We start from the raw sequence: 26,263 nt of genomic DNA, 5'->3' as shown, positions 1-26,263 counted from the left end.
CCAAGAAGGGCTTGGGCTGGATTCAGAAATTTTGAGTTGGGACTCTATTTAGGGTATTCAAAATTTCTTAATGAGTGAACTCTATAAAATGCAGGTGAGCTATGTGTTGGTAGGTGCACGTGGAGCAGATTCATGCTGTTCAAGATGGCCTTCCAATTGTGTGCAATCTTTTCAGAAAGGTAGCATATTTCTTCACAGCATGTGGCACTCATCTCTGATGAAGGTTGTAGGCACTCAGGAGTGATGCAGCAATTTACCACCCTCAATCACTGCTTGAGGCAGGAATGACAGCCTCAGTGGAGGCTAGCAGGAAGATATTTTTGTCTGAGAAGTGACTGTCTAGGAAGGAGTACTGCAGAAAGAGATCTTGGAGTCATAGTGGATCACAAGCTAAATATGAGTCAATAGTGTGAGATGGGGGGGGGGTAATATAATTCTGGGATGCATTGTTACAAGGAGCAGGGAGAAAAAATATTTTCTTTAAATTCTGATGATAGGAAAAGAAGCAATGGACTTAAATTGCAGGAAGGAAGCTTTAGGTCGGGCATTTTCTGAGTACAGGATCTGTCGAAAAAGCTCCCTGCTGTTCGCAGAGCTGCGGCTAGACTTGACTTTCACTTTTGAAAGGGCACATGATCAGCATAGTGCCTGAACGTGAGTATGCAAATGAAGCCCAGGATATTTAAATCCCGGGCTCATTTGCGCTTTCGAAGTGTCGGCAGAAGGATGCAGTCTAGACGTAGCCTAAGTGAATAATGTGGTTTTATTATTCAGTTTCAAACCAGGAATCGTACAAAAAAAATTTATGGTAGCTTTGTAGTAATGCAGTAAGTTGAGTGGTCAGTAACGTGGAGTCAGCAGGCCTAAATAGAGGCCTGTAATATGAAAACAGCAACAGGCCTGCAATCTAGTGAGCAAGACTTTGATTCAGTAACACAGGAGCCAAGAAAGATGCCCTACTGATAACTGTGTAAGTTAGGTAGAGCATGGAAGGACACAGGAAGGCACTGGGTACAAACTGTAAGCCAAAGGGGAGTAACAGAACATCTTAAGAAATGTCTTGGTACAAAGACTGCCCAAAAAATAATGTACATACCAACCTAGGTTCAGGACCAGGTCGGAATTGACAGCATGAAGGATAGTAAATAAGCCCCCCTTCCATAAGGTGAAGGGTGGTATCTAGGCAACAGAGGGTGGCAACCTGGCATGTAAAGAAGTGATGTAAGTTGTTTGTACCTGTCTATAAAAGGACACCGCAAAGGGTGCTCTGCGGCCGACCTTGGGGGGAGGGAGGCGCACTAGGTGCCTGAACGGCAGGTATCATTGCCTAAACTTACAGAATGCACAGTAGCTTAACTCTGACTGACTGCTGTTAATATCTGTTATATGGCAATAGGTTTGCCCAGTGTTGGTACCTTGTCAATATGGGCCAGAGTGCACAGTGGCGTAACATTGTACTGATCTCTGTTACCAACTGTTAGAGCTTCGCATTTGACAATAAACCTGCTCAACCGATTTCAAAACTTGCCTTTATCTGTCGTTTCCGGGGCCTCTCAGAGATCTCCTGTGTTGACCGAAGTGCATGGGGTATAACACTCTAGATAAAGGGAGTACCGATTGTTAAGCACGCAGCTGAAAGTTTATCACCACCAACAGAGTAGAGGTCCTGTCAGGAGCGTACCAGGATGATCCGGACCAGATGACACTGACAGTTCAGACGACTGAAGGTACCGAGGTACAGAACACCGAGGTACGACAGCTTTATCAGTCTTTTAACCAGTAAGTACACTTTATAATCATAAGCTTATTTTAACAGAAAAAGAATAGCTGAAATTATCTATTCAGAGTAGACTAGCATTATACCATTCCATACACAGAAGGAAACTCAAAGACATGGTTGCCACAGCAATCATAATTTGGCACGAGAGAGTATATGTAGGGCTGTGTGGTTTTTTTTGTTTGTTTGTTTCTTTAAACTATTACTGAATCTACTTTTTTAATCTAAGCCTAAATAAATGGCACAGTATGGTGGAGTTACAGTTGCTATGGAATCCATAATGGAATTTCCTGGCTTTTTTGGTGTGTGTAAGTTCTCAGCTAGTGTTTTTGAGCTTTTTAAGTTCCTTGGTACTTTTGATTTTTGAAGACTACAACAGCAAAATTCTAAACTGCATATAAAATTGCAATGATTGTACACAGAACATACATATACTAAGCTACTGCATGCTAATTAGGACTGATGCATCTTTCTCGTTACCTTCTTATGCCCTAGGTGCATAGGATGGCCACAGTTTCTGCCATTTGTTTTCATCTTCTGCCGGTCTGTTCAGGCTTCTCTCTATTATTCTGAGTAATGTTTCTCTAGGTTGCTCTTTTTTTCTTTTTCCAGGTGATGTCTATATTATCACTTGCAGTGGAAATCATTTTAGTAGCACACTCAAAATGAATCCTAATTATCTCCACTGACATTATCTTATCACATTTGATGCTTTAGATAGGCTTGATCAACTTAGAATTTCTGATGTTGCAAGGAATTCTTTCTAAAAATCTCTGAAGATCTTCTGCAGGCATTTACTTTGAAATGTTTTGATCCTCAATTTCTGTTGTAGATTTCCTTGACACTGCTCCATAAAGTAAGGCAGACATGATGCTGATATTAAAAGGTCTTATTTTTCTCGAGTGCCAATCATGCTACTTTTTCAAATCTTCTCAAGTTTATGAAAGTTATTTGCTGCTTTTGATGTTCACTGCTTGATTCTAGCATGGTGTTACTTATCACTGTTCTTATTCCTTACATAGAGAAAATGCCTTATGTGGTTGAGGAAACACTCAAAGTAATGGTACTTTTGGGACATCGATAGCCATACATTTTGTCTCTCTCTTGTAGACAAACAAACCTACTTCTTTTGCTCTATCTGCCAAAAGCTATCTTTTCTTCCATTATGAGATTTTTGAACTAAGCAAGACAATGTCTTCAGCTAAAACCAGGTCATCCAATTGTGCTTTATCGTTTGTCTATGAAATTCCTTGGTAGCTTTCTGCAATTACTTGCCTCATGATATAGTCAATGACCAGTCCAAGCAATAATGGGGATGTAATACACTTTTACCTTATTCCACTTATCACTGCAAACCATTAGCTGATGGTGTCACTACCTCTGGCTGCACATGAAGCATTAACATATAACCTTGATTAAGCTAACTATTTTTGCAAGTATTCCATAATATGCCATAATTCTTCAGACTTTCTTTTAGGACACTGTCAAAAGTCTTCTGGAAATCTATATAGTTTAATCACACAAGGTGCTTCGCGTTCCATACTTTTCTATAAAATGTCCAAGAACAACAATATATTTGCATATGATCTCAATGATTTAAAACCTGTCTGTTCTTCTCTAAATTGAATGTCTATTTGTTTCTTGATAATGCCACACAGACATACAGTGAAATTATTTCGTACTGAAATGTGTGTTTTCAGGTTACAATGTGACAATCAAGTATGCCACCATAAAGTGAAAACAATCAAACATTCATACAACACTAAATTTTGGAGAAAATGTAAACTTCACTAAGGACAAATAGTAACAGGTAGGGTCTTAGAGAGACTAGACAGTACAGTAAAATGAGATTCACTTTAGAAAACCACAAGCCATAATAAAGACAGAAAAAATCATTCATTTTACAGATATTACATGGGAGGAAAATGCAGAAAAAGGCAGTAATGACCACAGAGATCAAGGGGTGACAGAGGACTCAGAAAAAAAAAAGTTTGCAATGATGGATAAAACAATTTTTTAAAGTTAATTGTGCTTTTTGGCTGCCTGCTCAGAGTCTTTGTGTCATAGAGCTAGAAGAGAATAGCACTTCTGTCAATTTAGCTGCAGCCTCTTGGGGAGGTAGATTAACTAGATTAAGATGAAAAAATGCTTTCTGTCAAAATAGTAAGCATGAACTTTATGGTACTACTGCGGTACAAATGTAGCACCATAGCTGTGCCGCTGTAATGGCAGTGATGTAGATACGGCTGCAGATGGCAATCCAGCAGAGAGGAATCAGGTTCTTTCCTTGGGAGCAGGAAGGGTTAGATTAGGGATGTAAGCGACTAGTCGAGAAGTCAACTACCCGATAAGGCTAGGCTTATCACGTAGTCGAGTCACTGCTCGACTAGTTTCTTCTCCTCCCTTTTCCCCCCACACTTGCTGCTTTTATCAGAGGCAGCAAGGGGGGGAGCAGGAGCCTGTGCTGAGGGGAGTCGCCTTAAAAGCCAGTTCCTGCCAGCACCATCTCCGTGGTGGGGCAGGGGAGGCAGAGGTGCAGCGGGGGACCAGGCACGAGCCGGTACGCTGGAGCTCTGCCTTTTAAATGTATTTAAAAACCACCTGGCTCTCAATTAGCTGATTAAATGCAATTTAACATCCTTGGGTTACATATCTGCAAAATTAATCAGTTATTTTCAAGGACGAACTATTCTTAGAATAGGGAACCCCTGAAACAAACTTTGGGATGGTCAAAAACTCATCATAGGTTAGCAACCAAAGAAAAGCATTTGTGCTAGAGAGTTCGATGTCAGTAATATACAGCACACATCATGCAGTACAAGAGAATTAGTTCTGTGTTTGATCAGTTTGCTTTCACCCCCAAAGATAAATAAAAATTCCATTCACTTACAATTAAATTGTATTCTTTTCAAAGGGGAAAAACTATGTAATTGCACTTGGAAAGCTTGCCAATGTTGGATACCAAATCCAGTTGATTTAATGGCTTTAATTAAAGCTAAGGGGTTCATGGGCAGCTAATTTGAGCTGTTACTCTGATTTCTGTGGTTTTATTTTAAAAAGGAATTTACTAAAGACAATTCTGCTCAAATATCGCCAATGTTAAAATTGTATCTAGCATGTACAAAGAGCAAAGGGCATTAACACTTCTGATGTTAGGGATGAGACAGCTTGACAGGAGGTCATGTATGTATATTTTCAAAATCCCACCACTGCCTAATTTACAAAAATAAAATGCTTTACCAAAGTGACAGCTTCTATGTACCATCGACACATTTAAAATCCATTTTCGTTTTTTGGTCAAGCAACTCCAACCCCACATTTATGTGAGAGTAAAGCAGCCTTATGCCTGTTTTGTACATTGATGTTATTTATTGGTTTGGGATCAAAATTCGGGCTGTGAATTCACATGCATTAATGCCTGCGATTAACGCAGGTCAGGATTAATGCATTAATTTTTTAATGCGTTAATTGCAGGTATTATTGCTGCACTGCCCCTTTGAAGTGCTGCTCCAGTGCTTCAAAGGGGCAGCACAATGTGGAGAATGGGATCAGCTGGGGAATACCCAGCTGATCCCGGGCTCCACTGCCCCTTTGAAATGCGCGGAGGCAGTGTTTCAGAGGGGCAGCCGCCTCACAGCTGAGAGGGAATTAGCTGTGCAGTAGCTGCCTCTTTGAAATGCCACCTCCACATGTTTCAATGGGGCAGTGGAGCTCGGGGTCAGCTGGGGACTCCCCAGCTGATCCAGAGTTCTGGGGAAATACCGCGGGGAACCCAGAATCAGCTGGGCAGTCCCCAGCTGACCCTGGTCTCCATGGCAGCTGCCCCTTTGAAACATGAGGGGTGGCATTTTAAAGGGGCAGCCGCTGCACAGCTGATCCTCTCCTAAACATTTTAAACAGCTAGAATGACTCGTATACAGTCAGAATAGCACTTAAATCCCAGGAATAGAGGCATAAGAAAGCATGTGAGCGTGTGTGTAAAACAATTATTAAAATGAGTACTACTCTCACAATAATTCACTGACAAATTATGTACAATAGAGAGTAGGAAAACTTTCTTTTAAAGATAAAAAGTACAACAAGCACACACATACACACACACACACACACACACACACACACACACACACACACACACACACACACAGCCCAACTACCAATGATGGGCAATGAGAAGAAGCTGAGGGGGATCAAGGTGGTACTGCCCCTTTTTGCCATTAGCTAGCAGCATAAGCATGCAGAGGGAGCAGGTGCTTCCCTGATAGCTACCAGTATGGGAAAACCTTTTTCAGTTACAGTGCACTGTAACATACACAACTAAGGTGGAATGGACATGTGTAAGCACTTGAAGAAGAATCTCTCCTTCGGTCATCATCAGCAGGTGCCCACCACGCTATGACTTGAAGAGATTATCAAGCTGTCATTTTAAGTAGACTTATGTCTAAATGGAAAACAAAATCTAAACCCAGTATTCCACTCTAATTTAAAAACAAGACAGTCTAGTATTATGAGTTATATTTACCATAGCATATTGTATTTAAAGGGAAGCAGACTGGTCCGCATGGCAACATGTCCTTTTGTAAGACATTTGCTTACCTGGATCTCCTTCTTCCTCTCCTTCATTTGAAACAATAATGCAGATGTGTTTTCTTAGCTGACGTGGGTTAGAGAACTTCCGACTACATTTCCTGCATTCTAAGTTGCCTGGTAAAACTTCAGTCAATTCTGTTCCTTCCTCTGGTCCTTGCTGTGTTTCCTCACTTGGAATGCAGTTGTTTTCTGCTGATTCTTCATCTGCACAGAACTTCTTAGTTGACCCTTTTGGTCTGCCCCTTTTTCTCTTCACTACAAGAAGCTCTATATAGGAAAATTAAAAAGACACTGTCATGCAATTTCACAGAGTTATGAGGATGATCAATTAATGTCTATACCGCTCCCTGAAAATGGAAAATGCTAATAAAGCACAAGAGTATCTCCCTTTCAAATGTGAAACACTGTTTATGTTTCTCACACAGATTTTTTTTAAGTGACATTTGCTGGTATTTCTGACAGCTACAAAGCAAAAACACTTTGTATTACTGATTTCAGATTCAAATTACTATACATTCATCAAGAATTAAAATGTGGCCTTATTTGAAATTACATCGTGTTATTTTATTTGTGTCCATTCCTTCTAGAAAGTTATTGTGCTCTGTGTATTCTGACTGGCACTTCATAGATCACTTTACTGCTTAGATTTCTTTCTTCCCACTCTGGTTACCACAAGAGGTCATCTGGAGCCAGTCTGAGCAGGCCAAAAGTTTCCATATCCTCATTAAGACATTTTATCTAGTGAAACTTGATTTTCCACGGTGGAGGAAAAAGTGTCTGGCAATCCATTTGGGGGGGAGGGAAGGGAGAAGTGACCCTCAGATGCCACTTTAAGGGAACTTCTTTCATGCTAGCCATCCATCGTCTCCCTTCTTTCACACTATGAAATACTATGCCCTTCCTTGCTGGATGTAGTCTTAGAGCCTTACCAGTTCTACATACCAGTACTGTCTGGGGGAAAATAGGGAGGATAGTTACAATAAGCATTGCAGAAACTTGGTGTCATGAGGATAAGCAGTGGGACATAGTAATACCTGGGTACAAAATATATAGGAATGAGAGAGTACATCATGCTGTTGGGGAATGGCACTACATTAAAAAAAGCATAATCAAATACAGTGAAATTCTTAAATGTATCAAACTAAAACACAGAATTCCTATGGACAGAAATTCCATGTTTGAAGAAGAAGATACAGCAGCAGGAATATGCTACCAACCACTTAACCAGGATGGTGACCGTGATTGTGAAATGCTAAGGAAGGTTAGGCTACAAAACCAGAAAACAAAATAATAATGGTTGTCAACTATCCCCATACTGACTGAGTAACCGCCACCACAAGATGTGATGTAGAGATAACATTTCTAGACACCATAAATGACTGCTTTCTGGGTCACCTCAGCCTGGAATTCACAAGGGGAGAGGCAATTCTTGATTTAGTCCTAACAGAACCACAGGATCTCATCTAAGAGGTAGCTATAGCTGAAATGCTCAGCAACAGTGATCATAATATAATTAAATGTAGCATCTTTGTAGAAGGAATAACACCAAAAGCATTCTCCATAGTAACACTTAACTTTACTTTATGGAAAGGGAAACTATACAAAAATGGAGATGTGAGCTATATGGAAGTTAAAAGAGAAGTCACAAGGATAAAATGTTTCCAAGTAGCCTTGAGACTATTTAAAAATGCTGTAACAGAGGCTCAGATTAAAAGTATACCTCAAATAAAAAAAAAAGACAGTGGGAAGACTAAAAGACCCCCGCCATAGCTAAAGAAAAGAGCAATACAGACCATTAGTGGTAAAAGGGCATCCTTTCAAATCTGGAATTCAAATCCTATGAAAATACATCACAAGCAGGAAGCCTGCCAGTAGTCTGTGAGGCCACTAGATCACAAAAACAAGACTCAAGAAAGACGAGGTGGCTGTAGAGAAGCTGAAAGAATCTGCTGCATCTGTCTTTACTGCCTGAAGTGTTCCCTCAGTCCCGCCCAGTAAATGAGCGCCTTACATGGAGCCCTGGGCCTCTGACTGTACAGGACCAAGTAATCACTTGTGAAGCTGTGCTGCCCCACAGCTTAGAGAGAACACTATGTGGGAAATACCCAGATCAGAGCTATTCTTTCTGGTCAATAATTCTGAAGTACTGCCCCAAACTGATCTGTCAAAAGAAGACATTTTAGAACAAATTGATAATGTGAACAGTAGTAAGTCACCAGAACCAGATGGTATTCACCCAAGAATTCCAAAGTATCAGAGGGGTAGCCGTGTTAGTCTGAATCTGCAAAAACAAGAAGTCCTGTGGCACCTTACAGACTAACAGATTTATTAGAACATAAGCTGGAGATCCTGGTGATTGCAGGCCAGTGAGCTTAACTTCCGTACCAGGCAAACTGGCTGAAACTATCTACTATATATTTTAAAAACAAGAGATAGTCTGGTAGCACTTTAAAGACTAACAAAACACACAGATGGTATCATGAGCTTTCGTGGGCACAGCCCTCTTCTGTGCCCACAAAAGCTCATGACACCATCAACATGTTTTGTGAGTCTTTAAAGTGCTACCAGACTATTTGTTGTTTTTTAAGTTTTTCCTGTTACAGACTAACTTGGCTACTCCTCTGAAGCTACTATATATTTGAGAGAGTTTATCTGAGAGTCTGTACTTGAATCTCTCTGTCGGTCTGTTTGTTCAGGAATTCCTCCTAAACTGTAAGAGGAAGGACCACCAAATTTGGTATGCCCTTTCCTCTTATCATAACTTGAACTAAGGCAATTATATGGTTGTGCCAGGAAAACAGGATGTGCCCACAATGGGATTTCTTCTCATAAAATCAGACAGGAAAAAAAAACAGAATCACCTGGCAGGTGAAAAACAGAATCACCTGGTGTGGGGAGGGAGCGCACAACTAAGAAGTTCTGCTCCCAGCTCCGAACCTTTTACCCCACAAGTTCCCCAGGGGGAGGCGAGGCTTCAGCTCCCCACCCCAAATTTGTATGGGAACATTGCTGGTTGTTCCCCTTCATGAGGGAGCAAGGGGAAGTACACAGTTTGCTGTATTCCTCACTGCTGCATTCCTGAACCTGCCCCAGCTGGGGGACATGCCTCCCTCCCACAACTGCATCTGTTGAAGCTGCAGCAATCATGGAGAGTTACTTCTTACCCGGCCCCAACCTGCTGCAGTGAGAGAGGGGTGGGGTTGTCCTCTCTTCCCGGGGCAGCCTGCATTCTGAAACCCTCATCCCCAGCCCCACCCCAGAGCAATGATTTAAATAAAGCATGTACATTTTCATTTTATTTTCTAAAAGACAAAAATTGAGTTAAGGAATTAAGCAATGCTGGGTAAATTTTCTAGTAGTAAAGAAAAGTTCACACACATGCAGGTCAACATGGCCTCTGTAAAGGAAAGCTATGCCTCACGACTCTATTAAAATTCTTTGAGTGCACCAACAAGTACGTGCATAATGGTGATACAGTTGATACAGTGTACTCAGCTTTTCAGAAAGCCTTTGACAAGGTCCTTCGCCAAAATCCTTATCCTATGACTGCTTAGTTTGCTTAATAAAAAAAGCTCCTCTCAATGCTGAAAACTCGGAACCAATGGGTAGGAATATATGATGGGTTTTTACAATGGAGCAATGAAGAGAGATGAACAATGGGGTCCCCAAGGATCTATACTAGGGCCTGTCTTATTCAACATATTCCCAAATGGTCTGGAAACAGGATAAACAGTGAATTGTCAAAGCTTGCAGCAGTACAAAATTATTAAATATAGTTCAATCTAAAACTGACTGAAACGAGTTAAAAAGGGATCTCACAAAACTGACTGGCTGGACAACAAAATGCAGTTGAAATTCAAAGTTAATAAATTCAAGTAATGCATATTGGACAAATTAATCCGAATTATATATACAAAACGATGTAGTCTAACTTAGCTGTTGCCACTCAAGAAAGAGCCTACGGTCAACTGTGCTTTGAATACATATCCACAGTGTGCAGTGGCAGTCAAAAAAGCTAGCAAAATGCTAGGAACTACTAGAAACGGGATAGAAAGAAAACAGAAGAATATTTCCACTACATAAATCTACATTGCACCTCCACCTTGAATGCTATGTCCTGTTCATGTTGCACATCTCAAAACTGAGAGAGTGGAACTGGAAAAGGGTCACAAAACAACAACAAAGATGGTTAAGGATAAGGAAAAACTTCCATATGAAGAGATACTAAAAGGATTAGTGCTGTTCATCTTAGAAAAGACACAACTAAGAGAGGATTGATAGAGTTCTGTAAAATCGTGAATGGTGTGGAAAAAGTGAATATAGAAATGTTATTTTTTTCCACAACGCAAAAATCAGGGGTCATCCAATGTAATTAATAAGAAACGGGTTTAATAGAAACAAAAAGAAATACTTTTCCACACAATCTACAACTAACCTGGAGAATTTATTTCCATGAGATGCTGCAATGGCCAAAAGTATAACGGAGTTAAAAAACTAAGCATAGTTAAATTCACAGAGAACAGGTCAATCAATGGATATTAGCCAAGATGGCCAGCAAAGCAACCCCATTCTTGGGGCAACACTGTACCTCCAAATCCTTGATGCAAGAAATTGAAGAATGTGGTGGAACATTCCATTATTATCCTGTTCTGTAAACTCCCCCAAAGCACTGGTAAAGGCCACTGTCGGTGACAGGATACTGGGAAAGAAGGACCATGATCTGATCCAGTATGGCAGCGGTTATGTTTTTGGTTGTCAATTTCTTTTCCCACAATAGCGGGCCTAGTTTGACACTAGTTAGAGATGATCTCCCATTTAGATCTTAAGAGGACTCTGAATATAAGGGCAGGGGCATCTGGAGAAGAATCAGACTCAGAAAGTGCTCTATCTACTATGCTTATCAGCAGGATTCATGGACCAGACAAGAAAGGTTTTTGGGAGCTGTAGAAAATCAGTACATGTCTGGAAGAGTTCGTTCGTCTTGTGCCATTTAGAAGCAAAATTACAACAGCATTTCTTCAGCACTTTGGAATTAATGGAAGGATTAGAAGAGCATTCAGAATGTTAGTGTACCATACAGTAACTTTTCTTGTGACAAATGCAATATAGGAACATAAAAGCATAGCCAGCAATCTTTAAAATATCACAAAGAGAACAATGAACAAGCACTCCAAAAATCTTGTATTGTGCCACTAATCTTACTTTAAGATTCAGGGAAAACAAACAAACAAAAATGATGCATGTAGATTTTAGGCACATTTATGATGGCAATACTGGAGAAATCCCTTCATTGTAAGCATCCAAGAAAGCAATATTTTGAAACACATCTATTTTCTTCATGCTCTTGTGGGAAAAGAAGGAATAATCTGATAGATGATGATGCTTAGAATTTTACACAAATACTGCTATTTCTCTCTCTACCTCCTCCGTGAAGATCAAAACAGAGGGAAAAGCCACAGAATAAAAGTTTCGTGGGTGCAAAAGGACAAGTGCAAAGGATTAAATCAGTTGCTGCAGTACCAATGATTTAATTAAGATATTCAAGCTAAAATACATTCAAAATAATAAATCTGAACTAAGCTCATTAAAGAGAAATTTAGATTTCCACTGCTCCCCTTCGAAGAATTTTTACAAAGTGGTATTAACAACTAAGATGATTGTCTAAAGCTGTTCATCAATTATTTGTTTAAGCCAATAGCCCTTCTTCTGTGTGAAAAATTGAGACTGACATGTGATGGGGTGGTTATTCCGCACTGTTCCAACAGCCCTGGGTGTAAGCTTGGGCTGCGATCCAATCAGAAGTGGACTAGCAAGCCAATCAGAGCCCGTTAGGACTGTAAAAAAAGATGGCTGCCTAGGAAGAACTCACTCTCTTGCTCCAGCTGTGGAACAAGAAAGATTTGGCTGCCTGAGACGCTAGAGAGGGTACCTGGGCAGAACAGTGCTGGGGAAGGCCAGTCAAAGCTATGGAGCACCCCCGGGATAAGTCCTTGCTTTCAAGGGCTGAAGGATATTAGGGTTGCACAAAAGCAGCCAAGGCAGGAGAAAGTAGCGGGTCCACAACCCTTGCTAATGATGAGTGGCCATTTCAGATTGCAGTTTGCCTCTGAAGCAGGGGTTAGATGATAACTGGCAGAGGGGCATTGAGGGGAGATGAATATAGGGGGTTGGGGTTCCCTGGGAGGAGAGGACCCCAGAGTGTGGGGGCACTGCTGCAAGGCAGTACTGCAAGGGAAGGGGCATTGTGAGCTGAGAGGAACATGGGGCCACATGTGATGAATGATGGAGATACTAACACCGGTAATGGACAGAAAAAAGCCAGCAGAGGGCACTCTGAGGCCAAAGAAAAGAATTGCTCACCCTGTGCATTAACGGGGGAGTTCTTCAAGATGTATGTTTCTGTGGGTGCTCCACTCTGGGTGCTGGTGCGTCATGCTGGTGAACAGAGATTTCTCTGGCAGTATCCCTCTGCACTGTGCATGTGCACTAGTGCTTCCTCATGCCATTGGTGTCTGTTAGGTGCACACATGGTGCAGCCTCTCTGTCCCTTCTCCACCCTGTTCGTAAGCCACCAAAAGGCTCCAAAGTAAGGAAAGGAGGGAGGGTAGTGGAGCACCCATGGGGACACACATCTCAAAGAACCCCCATTACTACACAGGATGAGTAACTCTCTTTTCTTCTTTGAGTGATGTCCCCATGGGTGCTCCACTCTGGGTGACTACAGAGCAGTTTTCACATCATAGAGGAGGGTTTGGAGCCCTGCCCCTGAGGATATTCCCACTTGTCCTAATGACATTGATGGAGCAATTGCAGCGGGGAGGGCATAGTGTTTGGCAAATGTATGATCAGATGACCAAGTGACTGCCTTGCAAATGTCTTCTAAGACTAACACGGCTACATTTCTATCATTTTTGTTTCTCTAAATGTATGTCTTTGAGGAAGGCTGTTGTGGAGGCAACCGCTCTCCTAGAATGAGCAGTGATGGTGTCTGGTGGTTGCTTGTTGTGAATAGTGTAACATATATGAATACAAGAGGAGGATATTCTCTGCGAGGAGACAGCTTAATCTTGGATTGCTCTACGAACAAGAGGAAAAGTCCTGTTGACTTTCTCCACGGCTTTCTTCAGTCTAGGTAGAAGGCGAGTGGTTCGAAGGGAGGTTAAGTTAGGCTCTTGAGGACATGGTTCAACTCCCAAATGGTGGTCGTACCGATGGGAATGTATTCTGGAGACCAGTGAGAAAATGTTTAGTGACCAGATGCAAAAAGATTGAATCACCCTTCTTGGCTCTGTAGAAGGCTACCATCGCTACCTCATGAACCTTTTCTGTGTTGAAAGAGAGCCCCACTTCCCTTAACTCCCTTCATCTGCCATTTTTCTTCTGTATTAGGAAGCACTTTAAGTAGAAGCCCCTTCCCTGGAAAGCTGCTGGCATTGGCTCTAAGGCTCCTATCTGTAGGCAGTGCTAGATTTCTTGCTGGAGCAGGACCTCATGAGCGGGTCCCTGAAGAGGGATGGGGATGGAGAATGCAAATTAACAGGATGGACTAGCCCACTTTGATGACCTCTAGTACCCACTGGTCTGATGTTATTTGAGTCCACGGATGTAGAAAGGACTGTAGGTGGTGGGTAAACTGAAGGGCTGTGTCTACACTGGGCCACTTATTCCAGAAAATCAGCCGCTTTTCCGGAATAAGCTGCGAGCTGTCTACACTGGCCCTTGAATTTCCGGAAAAGCAACGATGCTCTACTGTACAAAATCAGCCGCTATTCCGGAAAAACTATTCTGCTCCCGCTCAGGCATAAGTCCTTATTCCAGAACACTGTTCCGGAAAAGGGCCAGTGTAGACAGCCCAGTAGTCTTTTCCGGAAAAAAGCCTCGATCGCGAAAATGGCAATCGGGGCTCTTTTCCGGAAAAGCGCATCTACATTGGCCACAGACGCTTTTCCAGAAAAAGGGCTTTTCTGGAAAAGCAGCCTGCCAATGTAGACGCTCCTTTTCCGGAAAAACTGAAAACGGAATAGTATTCCGTTTTAAGCAGTTCCGGAAATTCTTGCCAGTGTAGACACAGCCAAGGTGTGTAGATGGCGGTGTCACAACAGTGGGGATTTCTCTCTGACTCTCGACTAAACCTTCAGATTTGTTCTTTGGAAGATGAAGGTTGAGACATTGTGGTCTGCTGCTGATGCTGAGATCTGTATCTCTGCTGCTTGTGTTTCTGCCTCAAGTTGTAGTAGGGTAATTGTCTATATGACTCACTTGGTCTGGAATAGTTGTATTTGAGCCTCTTATTAGGCAGTATATACACATGTCTAAAGTCAGTAGTGTAGTCCAGGAGTTCTTCATAGAATGTAGGACTTCATCAGTCTTGGCTGCAAATAGATTGGTCTTATCAAAGGAGAGGTCTTCCACCTTTTGTTGCAGCTCTCAGTGTTGCAGCTTTATATGCCCGATGCTTGGAGCCATGAGGCTCTGCGCATGATGATGGCTGTCATTGTGGACTGTAGAGCGGTGCAGGCAATAGTGTGTCCCTCTTGAATAATACTATGGAACTGTGGTCTTTTATGCTCCGGAAGCAAGTGGAAAAGCTCTTGCAACTGGAATATGTGATACAGTCATAGTCAGCAAGCATGGCAGAGTAGTTAGCCACCCTCAGCTGTAATGTTGCTGACTAACACTGACCAGAATGTCCAGGCACTTATGGTCCTTATCTTGGGTAGTGAATCTCACGTTAGGTCGTTTTGTTTTGTGACGGACAGAGTCAACTACCAGGGAATTAGGTGGTGGGTGTGAAAACAAAAAGTTCAACCCTTTGGTAGGGACAAAATATTTGCAGTTGGCCCTTTTGTTGGTGGGCGTGACCAATGCTGGAGTCTGCCATGAATTATCAGCTGGATCCACGATGGCTTCATCCATCAGGAGTGCAATCCTGGATGAAGCAGGAGACTGCAAGGTATGCAAGAGTCTGTACCGATTCTCTTGGACCTTGTGCAGATAGCATTCTTGTGCCAGAGCTACCTTCTTAAACAGTTTCTGAAACTGTTTAGTGTTATCTGTCAGGAGTGGAATGGTGGGAGTGATGGCCTCATCAAGTGATGAAGAGGAATTGTGGAGTAGGGATCTTTCTTTTCCTTTGGAGAGGAAGTCCTCTTCTAGTAAGGTGTTCCAGGGAGTTTGTTGCCATGTCCCCGGGTTTAGGCTGAAGAGAGAGTGGAAGGAGCAGGGCAGTGGCTCCTATGAGAGGACCAAGTGTCCCAAGGATGCCGCTGGCTCAGGTAAGGAGGTAGTGGGTACAGCCAATGGTGAGGATGCCAATGAGGTGATAGAGGAAAATGTGATGACATTGTGGAGCTTCCACAGTGAATGTCACTGAGACTAGAGCATTGTTGAAAGAAATGACTATGCTGACCACTGCCTGCGTCACTAAGGGTACATCTAGACTACATGCCTCTGTCGCCAGAGGCATGTAGATTAGGCTACCAGGCATAGGAAAATGAAGCGGCGATTTAAATAATCGCCGCTTCATTTAAATTTACATGGCTGCCGCGCTGAGCCGACAAACAGCTGATCAGCTGTTTGTCGGCTCAGAGCGGTAGTCTGGACGCGCGGGTGTCGACATAGAATCATAGAATCATAGAATAATAGGACTGGAAGGGACCTCAAGAGGTCATCGAGTCCAGCCCCCCGCCCTCAAGGCAGGACCAAGCTCCACCTACACCATCCCTGACAGATGTCTATCTAACCTGTTCTTAAATATCTCCAGAGAGGGAGATTCCACCACCTCCCTTGGCAATTTATTCCAATATTTGACCACCCTGACAGTTAGGAATTTTTTCCTAATGTCCAATCTAAACCTCCCCTGCTGCACTTTAAGCCCATTACTCCTTGTCCTGTCCTCAGAAACCAAGAGGAACAAATTTTCTCCTTCCTCCTTGTGACACCCTTTTACATATTTGAAAACCGCTATCATGTCCCCCCTTAATCTTCTTTTTTCCAAACTAAACAAGCCCAGTTCATGAAGCCTGGCTTCATAGGTCATGTTCTCTAGACCTTTAATCATTCTTGTCGCTCTTCTCTGTACCCTTTCCAATTTCTCCACATCTTTCTTGAAATGTGGCGCCCAGAACTGGACACAGTACTCCAGCTGAGGCCTAACTAGTGCAGAGTAGAGCGGCAGAATGACTTCACGAGTTTTGCTTACAACACACCTGTTGATACAACCTAGAATCATATTTGCTTTTTTTGCAACAGCATCACACTGTTGACTCATATTCAACTTGTGGTCCACTATGACCCCTAGATCCCTTTCCGCCATGCTCCTTCCTAGACAGTCGCTTCCCATCTTGTATGTATGGAACTGATTGTTCCTTCCTAAGTGGAGCACTTTGCATTTCTCTTTATTAAACCTCATCCTGTTTACCTCTGACCATTTCTCTAACTTGATAAGGTCATTTTGAATTATGTCCCTATCCTCCAAAGAAGTTGCAACCCCACCCAGTTTGGTATCATCTGCAAACTTAATAAGCGTACTCTCTATCCCAATATCTACATCATTGATGAAGATATTAAACAGTACGGGTCCCAAAACAGACCCTTGAGGAACTCCACTTGTTATCCCTTTCCAGCAGGATTTAGAACCGTTAACAACAACTCTCTGACTACGGTTATCCAGCCAATTATGCACCCACCTTATCGTGGCCCTATCTAAGTTATATTTGCCTAGTTTATCAATAAGAATATCATGCGAGACCGTATCAAATGCCTTACTAAAGTCTAGGTATATGACATCCACCGCTTCTCCCTTATCCACAAGGCTCGTTATCTTATCAAAGAAAGCTATCAGATTAGTTTGGCATGACTTGTTCTTCACAAACCCATGCTGGCTATTCCCTATCACTTTATTACCTTCCAAGTGTTTGCATAGGATTTCCTTAATTACCTGCTCCATTATCTTCCCTGGGACAGACGTTAAACTGACTGGTCTATAGTTTCCTGGGTTGTTCTTATTCCCCTTTTTATAGATGGGCACAATATTTGCCCTTTTCCAGTCTTCTGGAATCTCCCCTGTCTGCCATGATTTTTCAAAGATCATAGCTAAAGGCTCAGATACCTCCTCTATCAGCTCCTTGAGTATCCTGGGATGCATTTCATCAGGACCTGGTGACTTGCTGACATCTAACTTTCCTAAGTGACTTTTAACTTGTTCTTTGTGTATCCTATCTTCTAAACTTACCCTCTCTCTACTTGTATTCACTACGTTAGGCACACCTCCAGACTTCTCGGTGAAGACCGAAACAAAGAAGTCATTGAGCATCTCCGCCATTTCCAAGTTTCCTGTTACTGCTTCTCCCTCCTCACTAAGCAGTGGGCCTACCCTGTCCTTGGTCTTCCTCTTGCTTTTAATGTATTTATAAAAAGTCTTCTTGTTTCCCTTTATGCCTGTAGCTAGTTTGATCTCATTTTGTGCCTTTGCCTTTCTAATCTTGCCCCTGCATTCCCGTGTTGCTTGCCTATATTCATCCTTTGTCAGTTGTCCTAGTTTCCATTTTTTATATGACTCCTTTTTTATTTTGAGATCGTGCAAGATCTCCTTGTTAAGCCAAGCTGGTCTTTTGCCATATTTTCTATCTTTCCTACACAGCGGAATTGTTTGCTTTTGGGCCCTTAACAACGTCCCTTTGAAATACTTCCAACTCTCCTCAGTTGTTTTTCCCTTCAGTCTTACTTCCCATGGGACCTTACCTACAAGTTCTCTGAGCTTATCAAAATCTGCCTTCCTGAAATCCATTACCTCAATTGTGCTGGTCTCCCTTCTACCTTTCCTTAAGATCATGAATTCTATTATTTCGTGATCACTGTCCCCTATACTGTCTTCCACTTTCAAGTTCTCAACTAGTTCCTCCCTATTTGTTAAAACCAAATCCAGAACAGCTTCTCCTCTGGTAGCTTTTTCAACCTTCTGAAACAGAAAGTTGTCTCCAATGCAGTCCAGAAACTTATTGGATAGCCTGTGCCTCGCTGTGTTAGTGTCCCAACATATGTCTGGATAGTTGAAGTCCCCCATCACCACCAAATCTTGGGCTTTGGATAGTTTTGTTAATTGTTTAAAAAAGGCCTCATCCACCTGTTCCACCTGGCTAGGTGGCCTGTAGTAGACTCCTAGCATGATATCACCCTCGTTTTTTATCCCTTTTAGCTTAACCCAGAGACTCTCTACACAGCTATCTCCTACATTCATCTCCACTTCAGTCCAAGTGTGTACATTTTTAATATACAAGGCAACCCCTCCTCCCTTTTTTCCCTGTCTGTCCTTCCTGAGCAAGCCGTACCCTTCCATACCAACATTCCAATCATGCGTCCCATCCCACCAGGTTTCTGTAATACCAATGCTATCATAGTTGTATTTATTGGTTAGCAATTCCAGTTCTTCCTGCTTATTACCCATACTTCTCGCATTTGTATATAGGCATCTAAGATACTGATTTGATCTTGCCTCCCTGTTGTGCCCTGACCCTCCTTTCTCCTTGCCATTATAGGCCGTAGTCCCCCCCATTTCCAGCCCATCTCCCAGTCCCGCACATGCAGCACTTACCTGTGGGCTTTGCTCACCTGCCCCCAACAAACCTAGTTTAAAGGCATTTGTCGACCACCCAGGTATACCTCATCCCAGGTATGCCTCATCCCAGCTGATCAGCTGTTTGTCGGCTCAGCGCGGCAGCCATGTAAATTTAAATGAAGTGGCGATTATTTAAATCGCCGCTTCATTTTCCTATGCCTGGTAGCCTAATCTACATGCGTCTGGCGACAGAGGCATGTAGTCTAGACATACCCTAAGAGAAAGTGATAGAGTTGCTGACCTGGGCAAATGTATGGAGCACACCGACAAAGCTGGTGAGGCCAGTGCTGAGAAAGTGCAGGATGTCACTAACGGGTGCTTATGCGATGGTGCCAAGTCAGGGTGTCTTGTGGGCAGTGCCAATGGTGCCGAGAAAGGTGTCAAAGTCAGTGCACAAGAAAGGCACCTTAGTACGGGGTCTTTTTGGTGTCATATCCGTTGCTGTTTCCAGTGCCATCTTGTGCACTGACTTGTGATATTTAGTCGGCATGGTAGAAGGCAGTGGTGCCGACAACTTCTGCTTGGTCTCAGAATGAACTCTATTGGGCGGTTCCAAATGCTTAGGTGGTGCCAGGTGCTTGTCACTCATGCTCATCCTAGATGAGCTTGGTGCCGGAGGTAGCTATTTTGCTGGAAAAACCTGGGTTTTTGCTTTCGCCTTGTTGGACCAGGTAGAGGGACAACCTTTGTCCATAACTCTTGCTTTGTCCACATCTTTGGTGTGGGGTGGTGAGTTGTCCCATGAAGACTGGAGAGACTTCTCATATGGATACGTCTTCAGTCTATTAGCGTGGTCTCAGCGAGTTCTCGTAGTCAGGATGATGGAGCAGTATGAGCATTTCTGCATCATGTGCCCCTCACTGAGGCACTTTATGCTGGACGAATGGCCATCCAAAGCAGGCATGGCCTATCTGCACAAGTCACAGCACTTAAACCAACAATGAAGAACTGTGGTTTGGGTGAGGGGGGGGGGGGGAATTAAACGAAGTGTCATGAATAGGAGCTGCTAAGGAGAGTCTGTCTTACCTGGAGAGTGAGGAAAGGGTTAAGCAACTCTGGAGATGCACCTGAGGAAGGGGGCTTCGGGCATTCAGACAATGAAATACAGATGGGAATTTCAAACCGAGAGAGGGTTTTTCTTTCTTCTCTTCCTTTGTTTTGAGATCAGAACATTTTTTTCCCAGGTAGTAGGAGAGAGAGACTCTCCCAGGAATGGACTCCTTGAAATGTGTAAGTAGGGAAAAGTTTAGATAGTCTGTCAAATTTTGTTTTCCTTGTTTGGGGATTTGGAAATCATGTCTGAGCAGGTTAATTGTTTTTCTCTTTTGTAACTAAGAAATACAGCCCAGGGATTCTCCCTGAGTCTATTTCACTCCATGGCTTTTAACTAGTCATTTACTATGCTTGCAATAGTAGTCTTGTTTTGATTAACCGGTACTGGTTGTTTTTTTGTGTCCTTAAACCTACGTGCCTATGTTACCCAGGAGAAGCAGAGCCCTATTGTTCTCTGTGGATTATCTCTGTTTGTTTTCCCAATTCCAAGCAAAACGGAGGTTGGGGAAAAGGGGAGAGTTTTCATCTCAGGAAAAAGGGCTTACAGTATTTTATATTTTAAATTTACACTTGATGGTGGCATCAAACCAATCATCTTTCTTTTGGGGTCTCAGGGAAATTGAGACCAAACAAGTTTGTCTCTGGGAATTACAGAGACAGGTTTTTACAGATTTTATTCTGCTAGTCAGCCCTCATATCTACACTGAAAGTGGATGGAGAATTGAGCTGTGATACGGGGGAAAGGTTTTTTTTTTGTTTGATTGTTTTTGTGTTTGTTTTTTAGTGAAGAACAAAGATTGGGAAAGGGTCAAAAAAATTGGAAGTGAAGAAGAATAGAGGAGATTTATCATATTTTTATGTCATTTCAGAAGAGGAAAGGGCAAGTGAGAGGAGCTCCGTCTGCTGCCGAGGATTACAGAGAAGGAACTGGGGGACCATGCTGCACATGCCTAATGGACACCAATGGCATGAAGAGGCACTATAGCGCACACCTGGCTCAGCAGGACACTGCTAGAAAAGTCTATGGTCACCGGCACGAGGGCGCACCAGCACCCAGCGTGGAGCACCCATGGGGCCATCACTCGAAGAAGATCAGCTAATTCCCAGGCTGGCCAGGAGGAGGCACTATAAACATGAGTCACAATCTACTACATACGTAAATGCAAAATTCTTAAATGACATAAAAAGATGTCAAAGGGCAGTCATGATGATACTCAAATACATGGGGCAAAAACCTTCGGAAGCAGTTTAAGCTAGGCCATATGAAAAATAATTACAATAATAAATGAAATCACAGATTAGGGAGCAATAGGAAGAGAAGAGGGAAAGAAAAAACAAAAGAAAATATGGAAGGAAAAGAAGGCATCTTATTCAAAATCCAGAAGAGCCAAAAGAAAATATAATATAGCAGTAACCCTTTTACTATTTTCAAGAAAAGAGGAAAGCATTTTGTCTAAGTGCAGTTTTGATTACTGCATTCCTTAAACAAAGTTTTCAGTGAGGACCTGAACACTCTAAGCACCAGCTGTTAAGCATAGCTCAGAAACCTCCTTGTAAACAGAGTTAAAATGATCTTTTCTCATTACATTCATCTGCCCTTGACCATCTGTGTTCTGAAGATGTAGATTATCCAAATCAAATGAAAACATAGCTTTTCTAATAATTAAAACTGATCAATCAAGAAGAGACAAGCAGTTTAGAAGCCCTCAAGACTTTCCCTATGTATCTCCTCCACACACAACCTTTTAATGCTCATGTCAGTCGAAACAAGTCTATCAATCAGTATTTAAACCATAATCCATGTGAGCTCCATATTTTGCTACCAAAAAATTATCAACAAGTCCCATATTTGGTCCCCTGAGTTAAATATATTAGTGTACCATCAGAACGTATTTCCCCTTGTATCTATCAATAAAAAGATCTTCATAGGCTTAACGTGTCATACCTAACACACCAAATATAGATTTTGATACAGCTCAAGTTACTATGGAGTAAGTAAATCCAGAGATTGAATATGTTTAGAAAGCTACATCTCTCTCTTTTCATAAGCCTTTTAGTGTTCTTCCATAGTAGTCACAACCCTCAAATATTATACAAAACCTTATTAAGCATGTTACCCAAAAAGAAATCGAGAGAGACAAACAATAGGTGAAATAGAGGCAACTTTTCTTAGATGACTAATATTTTAAGAGACTTATTTTATTCTCTCTGCTTTCTTTAAGTTTACATTTACTTTAAAAAAAATGAAATAATGGTTAAGAAAATAAGCAGTCTAACTCTTTAGAGGTCAGGTAGTAGTTCCCACCTCTGGAATGCAGGATTGCCTAAGATAATGATGTGATGCATGAGGCAAGGAGTTCATGGGTAACATCAAGCACTCTCTTCCCCCTCAAATGAGATGGGGCTTGATTTGCAGAGATTCCCAAATATCTTTATGGGACTTGGTGGTAATTTTTTGGTAGCAGAATATGAGGCTCACATGGATTATGGCTTAAATGAATTAATAATTACCTAGACATTTTCAAAGGCTTTAGATGTCTATAAGACCTTTCTCCTTCTACATTCCCACTACTGTTTCCTGAAAAGGCTGTATTTCAAAAGTTATCCAGTATGAGTTATTTTTGTCTAACTGTGATGTTGAATAATGCTGTGGTCACTTAGACAAAAATTACAAATGCCTTTCTGACCACACTGGCTTTTTGCCTTTCATACTACTGAACCCACACCCACATTGTTATCACAAAAAATATTTTTTTTCCATTTGTGCATTTGACATCACTTAATGCTGAGACAACTTGCATTTTACCACCAGCATAATAGTCAAGTTTTAACATCTGCCACAAAAGATACTTAACATCAACTTGGGAACAGAGTTATTTTATTCTTTAAAATCAGGAGTTATTTAAAGGGTGTTTAATGAGAAATTGGAATTTTTTTAAAATTATTGTTTTTGAAAAAGATCAAGTCCATGGTGGCATCCCTTTACATACCATAATATCTCATTACAAATCCATAGCTACTCCTGATGATTTCTACCCTGCACCACAAGCTTCTCCAGTATTAGGGATGTAAGGAGTTACCCAGGACGTAGGTGGCTGTCACGTTGCTGGATCTTGAGGGGAGCAGCCAGATCACTGATGCACCCATAGGTGTGGGTGTTGGCCCCAAAAATGGTGTAGAAGGGGTCCATGTGAGGTATTGAATAGAAGCTTATTATCGGATAATCCTATGTACGCTGTTCATGTGTTTGTATAATGTTTGTGTGTGCAATTATTAGCATGTACTTGTATGGACACTGAAGATTTCCCTGCATGTGGTTAAGCATTGGGCAGGGCCGAGCCTGTGGACACGCTAATTACCGAGGCCCTGTGGAACAATGGCTCTCAATGGGCCAAAGACACACCCAAAGAATGGGGGCTGTCACCTGAGAGGAGCCAGCAGGGAACACAGAGATTGGCCTCTGACCAGGTGACCTGCTACATACTAGAAGAGGCCAGGAAGGAGGTATAAAGAGGCCATGTGGTCGATGCCATTTTTGTTCTCAGCTCAGCACTTCATCCCAGAGGCAGCATTGCAGGGATCGAAGAGCCTGGAAGACCTGTGAACCCATCCTGATGATAGGATGTGCAACAAGAACTTTTAAACCAGCAGCTGTAACATCTCTGCTAGAGCCTGCATCGAGGACTGGGAGATTCAGTGCATGTAACGTACTAATCTTTAACAACCTTACTCTCATGCTTTTCTTTCTTGTGTTAATAAACCTTTAGTTGTTAGATGCTAAAGGATTGGCCCAGCGTGATTTGTGGGTAAGGTCCAGAGGGTAAATTGACCAGGGATCTGTGGCTGGTTTCTTGGAACTGGACAGAACTTGTTCGGGGTAGGTGGGATTGGGTGCTAGGACCCCCCACCCACCTGTTTATGAGGCCCGGGGCCATCTGGGGCACGGATATTGCTGGGGTGTTGGAGGGGTTTTGCTCGTGAGGCTTCAGGCAGGCAGCTGAAGCGCTCTGTGGGACTGGTTTGTGGCCTGTTTGGAGGGGTCACCAGTCTGGGGGCTGTAAGGAGCCCCGGATTTGAGCAATTCGCCCAGAGCGGACGCCCTCAGCTGTGCCCAGACACAGTCCGGTCCGTCACAGTGGCTTATTGGGCTGCTTACCAGGTAACCAGTTAACTGGCATAGTTGGCCACAGCAGGGTCAGGGAAGCCCCCAGCTGCGGCCCATCACACTGCAGGAAGGGGAGGCGTGGCTCCAGGGTTAATCAGTTAAACATATTTAACCAGCATTCAATCAGTTAACATTTTAAACGTTAGTTAACGTCCCTGATCACTTTTGGATGCAGGAGGAGAACATGTTGGGAAGATATTCCATGATATATAATTAGATCCCCACAGACTTTAAAAAACAAAACAAAAAAAACCACTTAGATACTAATGGAATAAACCACATAAAACTATTTTTATACTGCTGTTTCCCAGCAATTATTCACGGGCTTCTTAAAATGAAATCAATTTAATGATCAATTGTCTGAAAAAATTTCAGAACGTGTGTACAGTGCTGTCCAAAAGATTTCTATTGATGAGTCCCTTATGTAATTGTTCAGAACAATTATTTTTAAATTATTCCCTTGAAGTTTCTCCTCATACTGACTCAAATTATACAGAACACTGCAAATCCCAGGAATTATGTGTGTTGTATTGCAATAAATAATACAAACAGACACCAGCGTGATCTCTTGAGAACGTCCACGACTGGCCCTGCTCCTACACTTAAGCAATACAACACACAACCAGTGAAATATTTTGGACGTACCAATCACATTATGCTAAATATATGTGGCAATCTGTACATAGACATGCATTATTTTAGCACAGAATCACATGGTACCATACAATTTAATAAAAAAGTTTAAAGAAAAACCAGTTATTCTCCAAAAAGCAGAAGCCTTGGAAGAAAGTTTTTGGTTGTGTTTTGTTTTTTTGGTTTTGAATGGATAAAGAAAAGTTTTTGCATTTTAGGTATATCAGTTTATCCTTCATTCCTTCTGTCTCTCTACCCAGCATGGCCAATAGCCATCGCGGCCCTGGGGAAAGGTGACCACCTCTGGGCTCCATGCTGCACTGCCACTTTGAAATGCCACGCAAAGCCTGGGGCAGCTGGGGACTCCCCTGGGGTGGCGGCTCCACGCTCTCAGAAGAGGCAGGGCCAAAGGGAAGGGGCCTCAGGCAGCCAGCCCTTAGTGCCTCCCAGACTGTGGTGTGTACCCCCCTCGCCCCCGCCAGCCCTTGGAGCTACGCAGAGCAGCGCTCCAGCGTCAATTGAAAGGGGCCAGGGCTCCAGGACCCTTTGAATTGCCAGGCCTAAGAACGTTAAGTAATGGTTAATTGACTAGCCGAGTAGTCTTTGGAATTTCCATCAACTACTCAACAAGTCGATAGGAACTTCTGCATTCCTCCTTTGAAATGTACAAGAGTCCCTGCTGGGGCTCATTTCAAACGAGGAATGTGGAACTCCGCGTGCAGCCCGCGGCCAGTGGGAAGTCCTGTTGACTCCAGGCTGCATGCGGCGTGCCAGCTTTGAAATGCACAAGAGTCCCCAGAGCTCTTTCAAAGCGGCAGCGCAGCATGGAGCCCGGGGTCAGCAGGGGACTCAGAATCCCCTGCTGACCCCAGGCTCCATGCTGCACTGCCACTTTGAAATGCCACGCAGAGCCGGGGGCAGCTGGGGACTCCCCAGTTGATCCCAGTTTCTGCAGAAATGCCGCACTGGAGCCCGGAATCAGCTAGGATTCCCCAGGTGACCCCAGGCTCCACACATGGCAGCGCCGCACAGTTGATCCCAGGATCAGTGGTGCAGTGCTGCCGCTTTGTAGTACCTCCTCTTCCACTCCCTTTGCTGCCTCTATCTGATAAAGGCAGTGGAGGCGGGAGCGGGAATGACTAGTCGACTAGTCCTTAACATTCTTAGCCAGGCCCCAGGGGAATTGACCCATTTGCTCCCCCCCCCCCCCCCCCGACTAACCATGCTAATGCAGAGGCAGTCCAAGGATCTCAGACTAAGAAGGGTAAAGTAGCATAGAGGATGATCCTGCTGATTCATCAGATGGCATTATTTCTTGAGTTGGTATGAACAAACATGGTATTAGAAGGGCAGTGAACGTCTTTCAAATGAGACAAAAAGTAAGAGGCCCTGACCTTTTGCCAAAAAACCATCACACTACACTTTCTGT

General features: G+C 42.8%; 1 protein-coding gene across 6 annotated transcripts in view; it reads right to left on the bottom strand.

The window, feature by feature from the left end:
- The window catches only part of ZFAT (zinc finger and AT-hook domain containing), a 254,589-nt gene that overhangs the window by 86,397 nt on the left and 141,929 nt on the right, over positions 1 to 26,263 (bottom strand). For all 6 annotated transcript variants that reach the window (XM_075920086.2, XM_075920084.2, XM_089776155.1 and 3 more), the window contains one exon: positions 6,374 to 6,634. In XM_075920086.2, coding sequence (XP_075776201.2) covers positions 6,374 to 6,634 — 261 coding nt within the window. The remainder of the gene's footprint in view (positions 1 to 6,373; positions 6,635 to 26,263) is intronic.

Source organism: Pelodiscus sinensis, chromosome 2 (genome assembly GCF_052426305.1).
Source record: "Pelodiscus sinensis isolate ZL-2025 chromosome 2, ASM5242630v1, whole genome shotgun sequence".
Classification (NCBI taxonomy): domain Eukaryota; kingdom Metazoa; phylum Chordata; order Testudines; family Trionychidae; genus Pelodiscus; species Pelodiscus sinensis.
This window is presented reverse-complemented; position numbering and strand designations above follow the sequence as displayed.